Source organism: Cyprinodon variegatus, unplaced genomic scaffold (assembly GCF_000732505.1).
Source record: "Cyprinodon variegatus isolate N-32 unplaced genomic scaffold, C_variegatus-1.0 Scaffold1425, whole genome shotgun sequence".
In the NCBI taxonomy this organism is placed as follows: domain Eukaryota; kingdom Metazoa; phylum Chordata; class Actinopteri; order Cyprinodontiformes; family Cyprinodontidae; genus Cyprinodon; species Cyprinodon variegatus.
In genome coordinates, this window is record NW_015151878.1 from 1 (window position 1) to 11,516 (window position 11,516).

The 11,516-nt window shown below is 35.0% G+C and overlaps 1 protein-coding gene across 1 annotated transcript; it reads right to left on the bottom strand.

Moving 5' to 3' along the window:
• Positions 1 to 4,308: 4,308 nt before the first annotated feature.
• LOC107103345 lies at positions 4,309 to 10,564 on the bottom strand. The gene is made up of 5 exons (XM_015403018.1): positions 10,314 to 10,564; positions 8,926 to 9,234; positions 7,543 to 7,695; positions 5,210 to 5,256; positions 4,309 to 5,109 (listed from the first exon to the last, which is right to left on the bottom strand). The coding sequence occupies exons 1-5, from the start codon at positions 10,381 to 10,383 to the stop codon at positions 4,942 to 4,944; spliced, it is 747 nt and encodes a 248-aa protein (XP_015258504.1). The 5' UTR covers positions 10,384 to 10,564; the 3' UTR covers positions 4,309 to 4,941.
• Positions 10,565 to 11,516: the final 952 nt, after the last annotated feature.

Sequence of the window (11,516 nt, forward strand, 5' to 3'; positions counted from 1 at the left end):
TTTAACTATTCACCCCCCCAAGCTAGAAAAAAAACGGCAATGTTAAAATAACATGTCAACATGTTGTCAACAAAATGTTTAACAAACCTTTGACACAATGTCGTGTTTTTGCTGGATGGTTATTTCCATAACAATAATAAGTGAAGAAGCTAACGGCTTCATCCGCAAAGGGTTGAACCTTCACCAGTCCAGGGGCTTCATGCTAAAAAGAGTCAACTGCTTTTATACCAAAACTTTGCAGTAGCAAGAAAATTCAAAAGTTGTGCCCCACAGAAAAAAAGTTAGATGAAAACAATTTGTAAACGTCTCACTGTACACTTTACTTTCATAGATCCCAACTTGGCTGGAAACGATTCACAAGTTTGTGTGCATTTTGTCCATCCTTTCCCCACCCCTAAAAACAATGTTAATCAGTATAAACACAGTATAAAAACCTAAATACCTATAAATACCCAACCACATGTCAAACTATAGAAATGAACAGAGACGCCTGCTGTCAGTAACATGTCCAGTCTCCTCTTACCAATAGGATACAATCACTTGGCATTCTCGCCCCCACTTCCTGGTGATGTAGTTGACATTTTTTTTATTGGATTTTAGAATTTTTTTTTACCAATTTAATATTTTATAATGAATTTGATCTGTTTTTATTCTCCATAATTTGTGGTTTAAAAGTTTGTACTCTTTCTTCAACACGCTTATTTACTATTTTGGGGGAATAAAAACCCTGTCTCATTATTCAGTCTCAGAAAACAAAGGAAATATTCAGGAATAATTAACGCCTTGGTGTCTGCTGTTTCAGGATAAACATTGAAGAATTTGATGGTTTTGTAGTGAACCATATCAGCATTAATTCTGGTTTTATTACTAAAATACTTATTCATCAATAACCTGTTTTCAGTTCTCTGGCAAAGGCCACTAGATACAGTATTTGTTCAAAGTCGATTCCTGATATTTCAGAGGGTTCATGATAATGATCACTTCTACAAGCTTCCCAGAGAACTGCAAAGAAAAACAGGACCTGAGTCAGTCTACGTCGGACAGAAGACCTCTGATGTCATCACTCGAAGCACAGGCTCCCCTCAGGGCTGCATCCTGAGCCTCCTGCTTTTTACTCTGATGACACATGACTGCGTCCAAAGGTTCAGTACCAATCACATCGTGAAGTTTGCAGACGAAAACCACAAGAAGTTTCACACTAGAGCCACCTTCTAATGTGAGCCCGCTAAGTTTCTAATTTAAGCCTGTTTTGTGGATGCCATGATCCGGATGACTGAGAATTTGCACGGGCGCATTTATTCATTTATTTTTTTATACTCTGACAATCTCAGAGGGAAGGTACTTCTCTGCATTTAACCAATCCCCTTGGGGAGCAGTGAGCTGCCATTGTGCGGCGCCTGCGGAGCAGTGTGGGGTTAAGGGTCTTGCTCAGGGTGGCAGTCTGCGGGAGCGGGGGATCAAACTCACAACCTCAGGATTCAAAGCCCTATGCCCTAACCACTCCTCACTCACATCATACGTTTCTCACCAATTGCCCATGTAAAATCAAAAAGCAAGCATGTAGTTATTAATCAAAAAGTAAAGAATCAACCTATTTTTCATGGAGTAATAAAGGTTGGATGATGCTGTAACAGAAACCCATTTCAATTAATTTCAATAAACAGAACTATCAAGTGTGTCTAATTTTTTTGATTATCCTTTTTTTTATCTGTGCATTATAGTTTTGGAAAATGTTGAAAAGTAACAGCATCTCTGAATTGCATGGATAATGGCTTGGAGGCAAAAATGTTGCCTTAAAAATTAAAAATTTCTATTTTCTTTTATTTTCCTGACACTCTGTGATCTTCTGATATAAACTCTAGATACAAACTACTGAAACACCAATCATGAAAAGTACCTTGAACTTTTTCTAAGGAAAACAGAAAATAGTTATTACTGAGAAACATGAAAAAAAGAACAGTGTGTTTTTCAGTTACAGCTTTAGGATGTTTTTATTACGTCTACAAAGTCGCTTTTATTCAGATCTGACTTCAGCCTGTTTGAGTGACCCTGAAAGTTCTTAAAACCATGACACTGATTTACAGTTGCATAGAATAGATATCTAGATGTTGTCTTAAGTATTCAAACTCATGAATATGCTTTGATGTACATTATTTTGCTGTAGCTCTAGTTTGTCTTTGTGTCTCTTAGCTTCATAAATCTCTCATGCTTGTCCTGTATTTGGATCTGTGCATTCTTCCAACACTTGACCAGCTTCATGTCTCCAGCTAAAGAAATGCTCCCTCACAGTATGCTGCTACCACCTGCATTATGTTCTGTTGGGAAGGTATGCTGAGAATGTTGTGTTGTGTGATTTTTCCACCATGCAAACTGTAAAAGGTGTTGGAAAATTCGAAATAATTTTGTATCTAACTAAAACAAATATACGGTACTAACCCTTTCAGACTCAGACAATTTTAACACTTCAGGATGTTATTATTAGGTCTACAAAGTCCAATTTAAGCAGGTCGGATTTGAGCCTGTCTGAGTGACACTGAAAGTTCCACATGTCCCTTAACTGATAAAGCATCTGCTGCTGGAGACATGTATGCAGGCTTACCCATGTAGCACAAAGAAAGCAGTATAGAAAAGCAAACCATTAAATATGATTGCAGAAGTGCAAGAGCTGCACCTGAATTCATCATTTAGTCTGAATTTATATAAAAAAAGAACAGAAAAAAGCAGAAAGACAGAATCATGTACAGATAAGTGGAGCAGCAGCTTTATTTAAGGCAGTTTTAAAAACTCAGCATGGATATTTTTATAACAAAACACAGGGATACATTCTACTTTTCTTTTTCAACTTAGTTGTAACCTTGTGAAAAAGGTTTCACATTGTAACGTGTGACCCTCCACGTTCGATGCATTGTCTCTGAGACCTCTCGGTTAGAAAATCCCAGTGTGGCTGCCTTACACACAGTCAATGAGGTGTAAAGATCAGTCACTGTATGACAAAGCTATTGAAAAAAATATGGAAAAAAAATATCAGCACCAGCAAACAGAGAACTTTCAAGACCGTCCTTGGGGAAAATGACAGTGAGATAGTGTCAGATAGCGGCTGCATAAATACATGCTGCTGTGGATCCAAAGAGAAGGTGGAAAATGATACCGTTGAACTGTAAACATTAAGTTGATGGGCTGTACTGTCATTCTACACACAGTTTGCGTTCCTAAAATGGTTTCATTTCACCACAGATCTTCAGTTCTGATCATTTGAGAAGGCAAATAGAACCGCCATCACAGCAGTGTAGGAAACAGTGACTAAAGAGGTGGTTTTATGAGGCCAGACTGTTAGGGTTGTTCTCTTTATTATTCCGTTTTCTAATCTACATCTAGAAATCTTGAACATTGTTTTAAACTAAATAGAATATATGCACATAAAACATTCATTGTAGTAACAGATATCTTAATTGCTGTTCTGCCTGGTATTCTTACCCTTGTTATAATTGACTCCACCTATTTGTCTTTGCCTTTATTCAAAAGCTGTTTTTTTATTAGTTCACAACTTAAAAATGTTCCACCAACCATTGACGTATTTTGGGGTTTTTTTGTATTGTCAGTCCTGATATGGTTCTGGATCAAAATAAATACTCAGAAAACAGCCAAACTTATCAGCACAATCTGCTAAAGAATGATTTGTCTTTTAGTCTCTGTAGTGTGAGCTCATGCTAAAACTATATGTACATTTATACATGGGTTTAAAAAATAAAAAAAACGCATGCTAAGACCACAGTGATGGTAGCCCAATTATCCTGTTAGAATAAATGTAACCAAACAATTTAATGTACAGTATAATTTTTCAGTCGATTAGACTAATCTCCTCCTATTTCTTGGGGCATAAATGAATAAGACAAGACAGAGAGGCCAGTCACTCAACATGTCTAAAAATGAGAAGGACAAGAAAACATACAAGTCTTAATGACAACCACATGATACTGTTTGTATACCAGAGAAGACCGCATGTCTAGGAGTGATGTCAGCAAACCTAAACATGGGGTTAAATAGATTTTAGGGACAACCATGCACTCCTGGGGTCCCATCATCAAACAACATATTAATATGTAAGGAGAAGCAAATCCTACCCACTGTTAAGTACGCTGAATACAGGAAAAACTTCTAATAGATCTAATAAATTCCCTAAAATACTGATATAATTTGATACAAAATCTTGGGTGGTTTTTGTGGGGTTTTTTTTAAGAACTATACAAAATATACTGCTAAGTCAACACAAAAATGGTTCCAACAGTCCCAAAATCAGAATCCCCAGTTATAAATCCCATAGAAAGACTGGGAAGCTGAAAGAAAATAGCAGGCATGTCAGGCATCCATTTTTTTAGACAGGTTGTGCAGTACCAAAGTTTCTTAGTTCACTATCTATGAAAGCTCCTAAAAAAGAAAGAGCTCTCCAATTGGGAAGGGGGCTTATATCAAGTATAGCTTAGAATTCCACCCACTGAACAAATGTTCTCAAATTAAAAGGTTGGATTTTTCTAAATGTTTCTGCACACAAATACGCTACTGCAATTAGATGCTGATGTTTTTCCCTTTTTAATGTCTTTACAAAAAAAATATAATACCTTAAGAAGGATGTTAAACTTACTTTTAGTTGAGTTAGCTCTCATAAGAATAAAGTAAAATTACATTTTGGGTGCTGCATCTGAACCAAATCTTTTTGATTATAGCAAATAGTTGGTGAAGGTTTTAAGTTCCTGCTAATTCCTATGTGTTGATAATTATAGACAGTGACATCTTTCATACATATTTTAAACAAAAAAAAACATACCCTGTGCAACATTGCACTTACAGCACAAGGTATCATATATACATGAAATATATTATTATTTTCTGGGGTATTAAAGTCTTTCATTGAAACTGAAACAAAGCATCTTCCAATTTAAACTCTCATTTATTTTTGTGGGGCCTTGGCTTCTTTTCTGGGAGGTAGCTGACAGTGGCGTACTCTGTATCATTGGGAGCAATCTCCATGGCTGATGGGGGTCTCTTTGGGAAGTCTAGGACACTGTAGACCAGTGACGGTTCGGGGGTTGTAACTGACACCTCTACTGTTTCCTGTAAATAATAAGAAAAAATATTTTTTAAAAATTTATGTGGACATCTGACTTATTAACTTTGACCTGCATGTGTACTGAAAGTGTAAAAAAATTTATACCTGCATGGTGGGATTTGAGGTTCTTCGTGATGCATCTTGAGTTTGCGCTATAAAAAAAAGGAAAATTAGAATATTTTACTTTTTAAGATTTTCTCCTGTCTCTTTAAATAATCAAAGGTATTTAAAAAAAAAAATTTTTAAACATTTTCTCCTTATTAATGCTGAATTTTTCTTTTTAATATCTAAAAAAAATCTGTTAACACATTATAGTAAAGAAAGTACATTTTAACGGTGGCGGCTGGTCAATAGACAGCACCAGGGCACCACCCCACCTACCCAATGACCTTGATTAAAACATAATGTTTATTTTAATAAAATTCTAAACTTAAAATATTTCAAAATATATTGATATATAATTTTTTTAAATGTGCAATATGAATATTTAATGTTTAACCACAAGAAAAGCGTCATTTCATTTTTCGGCGGATTGGTGACATATTTCCACCCTGTGGGGCAAAAATATTTTCCCATTGACGTTAAAAGTTGCAGATGTTCAGTAGGTCCTCTGCGACACAGAAGCATAGGAGAGGTCTGAGGTCTGAGACCTGGTTTAGCTACAAGGCTTGGCTAACTGCATGCAGCGAGGCTAAAGCTCTATCCTCTTACCTTGATTGAATGCCTCCTTTTTTAAATGTCAGGATCTGACCTAGCATGTATAAAGACAAGTAGGACTGATTTAAAGCACTTTTTAGAAAAGGCAAAGCAGCATAATTGGTGAATGTACAAGCATATGTTGGTCCCTTCTCCCACTTAATCAACAGGGAAGACTTAGTGCTGTTTATAATATCAAATTGGTTTGGAGCCCCAACAAATACACAGCCAACCATGTTGACATCTAGTCATGATTTGAGCACTTGATTAAAAATACCATTAATTAAAAATATTGTTCTTTGGAAGACTTATTTATAGGGGAATTCGACAGGAAAAGAAGGAAGAGGAGGGAGAATTTATAGGAATCAATCTAAAATATACTAGGAAAACAAGATTTTAAAAAGTTGTTTTTTTTTTAGAGGGAAGGGGCGGTTATTAACATCAATCAATACACCAATAGTTAATTTTGATAAAGTCAAAAATATGCACCAAAATTTTAAAGAGATTTAAAAGTTTTTTTTCATGATACACTGATTCTTAAATTGAAAGTTTTACCTGATGAGAGACCTGCAGAAAAAGACACATCATCCCCAAAACCAGTATGGTTCAAAGTCTTGTGGTCATTAATTAAAACATGATTTCGGAAAAACTAATTAAAGGAATATTACTAGTTATTCTCACCCGTTCAAAGGAAGATTAAAAAAGGAAAACAGAAAAGAATCAATAGAGCTTAAGGCTTGTTGATTTCATTCTTTTAAACCATTCAACCTTAAGCTCCGTCTCTCGGTGGGATTCCTCCTGTTCAGCTCATAAAGTACATACAAATCTAATCTTTAGCTGGTTTTAAACCACATTTCTTTTTTTAATTTCTAAGAAGAACTAGTAAAAATCGTGGTGGCTAAAATAAATGTACTGACCCTCTTATAATTGGTGAAGTATGGTTTTGGTTTTGTTTCATGCATTTCTAGAATTTCTTTTTATCTCAGGAAAAGATTTGTTCTTTTTGAAACAATAAAATAGCTAAAACAATATTTGCACTTCTTCTTCTTGCTGCATGGACAGATATCTTGTTTCGGATACCCCTTCCCTTAAATGTAGTTTCTTATCTTGATTTTTAGACACCCCTTTTTTTTTTGCTTTGCATGACCCTGAGTCGGAATTGGACCTGTGACAGCGGAACAGAGAGTCAGCAAAAGCTTGCATTTGTTCGCACTTAGGAGAAATGATGATCATCAGTGGTTTCTGAGGTTAAGATATCTCAAAGCTGCAGTGCTCCTACTCAAAGTAGGCCAGAGGGGCTTACCTCTGAAATGAAAGCACATGCACAACACAGCCGTTGTTTTTTTCCACCCATATCTCTCGTTGATAGTACGTACAATTACATTTGCATGAAGTGAGACAGAATTCCTTTTCGAAATATATGAATCATCGCTTGCATTAAAAGGATGTGAAACTGCAATCTGGTTTGCATTTTTCTGCATCTAACCACACAATTGCATTTTTTTTTGTTTCCATCAAATAAACATTATCTTCCCATGTGATGGTTAAAAAAAAAAAGACTCTTGTAAAAACATCCCTGTAATTTTCAGGTCTTTATGCAGATCAAGCTTATAGTATATTATCAAGATATCTTCCAAACAGCCCAGGTCTGATTCCCAATAACATTAGAATAAAAGAAGGAAGATAAATGTTGGTTAATAAATTAGGCAAATGATATAAATCATGATATGTTAAAAATGTACCTTTTGGTTTGGCAAAACAGATGACCATGAACAGCAGCAATGCAGCGAACAGAAGAAGAGGGGAAAGCGCTACTACTGTGACAACACGGGAGGAGAAGAAACTGGAACTTCCATCGGTTGTTGTTTTGGTGAAGGTGCACAGCACCGGAGGATCTGTGGGAGTTAAAAGAATACGAGAATATTTACTCATCTACAAAAAAAGAAAAGCGTTTCATTATCGAGCTATTTTTATCAGAAAACCGAGTAGTGGTTTTACAGAAGATGATGTGGGTCCACGTGAAAACAATTGGCAATGACTCATGAAAGCCGAACCTTTTATTTTTTTAAATGTGTTCATGAGATAAGACTTTTAATATACCAAAAATGTCATTATAGTTGCTGCTGTGATTGTTAAGGTTTTCCAAATGTTTTTTTATTTATTTATTTACTTCTGGGAAATGATATAATAATGGAGGACAGTAACCCTGTTTACCCAAAGCATCAGACATCCTCCAGCTGTGTATATCACACAATCATTCTGCATATAGTCCGTATCTAATGGTCGTCAGACAAACATGGTGACCCCAACAATTATAATCATTCATATAAAGTGAGATTTGGAGTTTATCTACCTCTTTATTTTACTGTTATGCTCGTTTTGTTTGGAGGCAAGATAACATGGGTCTTCATCCAGTTTTGTCTGTCACTGTTCCAGCTGTTTTAAGCTTTAAAACAGTTTGTTATGAAATCAAATTAGTGAATTATCCATGTTTTTACAGACATGAGATGAATGTCAAATCTATTTGAATTAAATGACATGCTCGATTGTATTTCCGATTTTAAGAAAGTGGCCAAGAGTCACTACGGTAATATAGTGTATCTGTGTCACACTATATTTATTCCTAAGGAAACAAAACGGTATTGATTACTTATTCAAGTTCATAGCAGTAAAAGAAAAATAATAAATAAATAAATAATATATATATATATATATATAAGGTTAGGTGTTCTGATTAAAAGGGGTAGGGAGATTGTTTCTCACTACTTGATTCTTTTCTTCACTAAATAGATTTACTCAGAAAGGTTGGATTTTTTTAGTGTATAACTAAATTATGACCTATTTTTAATGAGGATTAACTGACATGTGAGAATAAGCCACTTTTACTAATGTTTTAACCCAGACTCATACACAGTTCAGGAAGTAGCAACACTTTCTGAATTGTGGATTGTGGACAGAGGCTGGAGTCAGCATTTTGTTAGAGTAACATGGAGGAAATGATTGTGGAGGGGTCAGAGTGGAAGTTTCACATATTGCACTGCATACTGTTATATGAAATAGTTCTAACAGATCTTAACAAATTGGTAATTTGGCATAAATGTAGGAAGATTTAAGCAGGACCTTACCTGTGGTGCTACGGTCGTCCTCTTTAACAGTCAGATTCACTTTATTACTTAATGCTGGAAATGAATCTAAAAAAAGAGTGGCCCAGTATATACTTGCATCATCTAGACTCAGATTTTTTATGTGAAAACATATGGAGGAATTTACAGGATAAATCTCAAACTTCTCTTTATGTCTTGGATATTCAGAGATCTTTTTTTCCTGTGTTTTGTAGATACCAAATGTACTGTTTTTACTGATGGTAGTGTTAAATGAGAAGTGAAGTGAGATGTCTTGGCCGATGAAAGCAGTAACATCCGCATGGCTGGAGCCTGTGAAAAGACATAAGATTTACACGACATACTTAGAAAGTAAAGAAACAATCACAGTAAAAGCAATTAAAACAGGGTTGGTGTAACTAGCAATATAAAGGTATGCATATAAATATGGAGGCAATTCTATTCTTTTATTACACTCAGAGAAATGACCACTTAGTAATGTACTTCATGGTAATTCCGTACTTCATGGTAAGTTATTGGCCATCAATTCATCGTGTGCATCTATTTTCTCTGGAGAAAAGTAAAGTTAAATAAAATAAAAGGAAATGTTGCACAATCCAAAACTCTAACATCTTATAGAAAACTCCAAATGAAACAAAGTTGAAGATTTTCTTTAGAATTATCTGTATTTATGTCTGTTTCCTATTTTACACCAAAAATATATAAAATATGGTATCATATTTAATATATAATACGGTATAATATAATATGGTATACTATTTTATCTTGGCAATCATCATTTTTTTATGATTTTAAAATATAGGAATTAAAATGGTAAAAATAAATGTTTTGTGACTGATAAGAAGTATGTCAAAGATGTGATGAAAATGTGGTTAAAGCATTTTTTGAACCACACATTTATTGGACCTCATAAAAACCAAGAAAATTAACTAAAATATTTTGTGGACTCCTCCTAAGTGGTTTGTATTCTTGGTAGAGTTGACAACATGAATATCAACTATTTGCACATAAAACTCCCGAGTCTGGAAATATTTCAGAATGAAGACATTAAAGTAATAATTATCATCCCCAGTACAATTATTGAATAGATTTCCAGATATGTGACACTTATTAAACACACTGTCCTACTTTTAAATATATTCACAGAGTTAGAAAAAAAAAAAGCAGCAGAAACCACATCCAAATTGTTATCACATCCCTTCAAATCTACAGTGAGAAGTAAAACTTTTGCACGAGACTATCTCCACGTAAACATGTCACTAAATGTCAATAAATATCTCATCCTCATAGAAAACACGGAATACATACTGGAACAGGAGAGAAAATATATAAAGGATCATGTTAATCTTAAGACATAAATCAAAACAATAGTCATGAATAAGACGTCTTACCATAGAGAACCATGTGAGCTGTGATGATAAAAACTAACCCTATAGGCTTAGTGAGCCTGTTTTCACCCATGATGAAAAACCTGTTCTGTTTGCAGGCCTGGCGTTGCGGCCTTTCCTGTTCTTGATCCTATTGATACTGTGATTCTTGTTGATGTTCTCAAAACGTAGCTTTTCTTGTCAAGCAGAACATTTTTCTCCCTGACAGGGAGGAAGCTGTAGGCAGGAACTTGCACAAACACCAACAGATATCTACCTACAGCATCAGAAGCGCCTCCTATGACGAAGACTTCAAAGAGGTTCATGGACATGTGGTGTAGACTGTGTGGAGAGGAGCTAAAGAGGATGTCTCGCTCATGATGCAGGCAAATTGAGGAAGAGTAACTACTTAGTTCAAATTTTAAATAAGAAACAATCAAAAATGTCTTACTAAAAAAAAAAAAAACTCATCTTGTTTGGTCATTTTTAAATTGGTGTTTATTTATGATTCTTGTTTTTTTGACTTCACCAAAAAAGCTGCTGGTTGTTGAGGGATTTATCCCAATTTTGTCTTTGTTTTAAAAAAAAAAAAATCTAAGTTAAATCTGCCAGAAATCAGCCTATGTCCATTTAACTGCGTTTCTCTAAGATCTGATAAAACAGGACAAAAAAGTTATTCATGGTTTATTTCCTATGTGAGCCATGGTGTCACATGGCTCACATAGGAAATATGTTATCAGAGGTTTGACTGAAAAGACGAACTTCAAATTAACTTTTGTTTCCTTCCATTTCACTCCCTTGGAGCCAAACCAGTACTTGTCATAGATTTTTTTATTTTAACCTTTCAAACGTGTTTCAGTGTTCATTAATCTAAACGTTGGCTCTCGTATCTCACTTTTAGTTCCTCCAAATTTCCAGAAAATATTTTTAATAACTTTGACATTTTTAATCACTTAGACTTATAAACAAGTGATCTAAAACCATGATGACTATGAATATCAGAAAACGTAGAAAATAACCACTTATAGATCCGTCTTTAGGTAAGTTAATGTCATGATGAGTTTGAGTGATCAAACCCACATGCAGAAAACACACTCAGAGAGCTAGTTAAAGTTAAAGGTTTATTGGTGAAGGTTACAATGTATAGAGAGAGAGATAGCAGGTATTTCTAAGCAGGGAACCCAGCGGTCTGGTGAACCGGAAACTCTAAGGGGGGGATCACAGGAT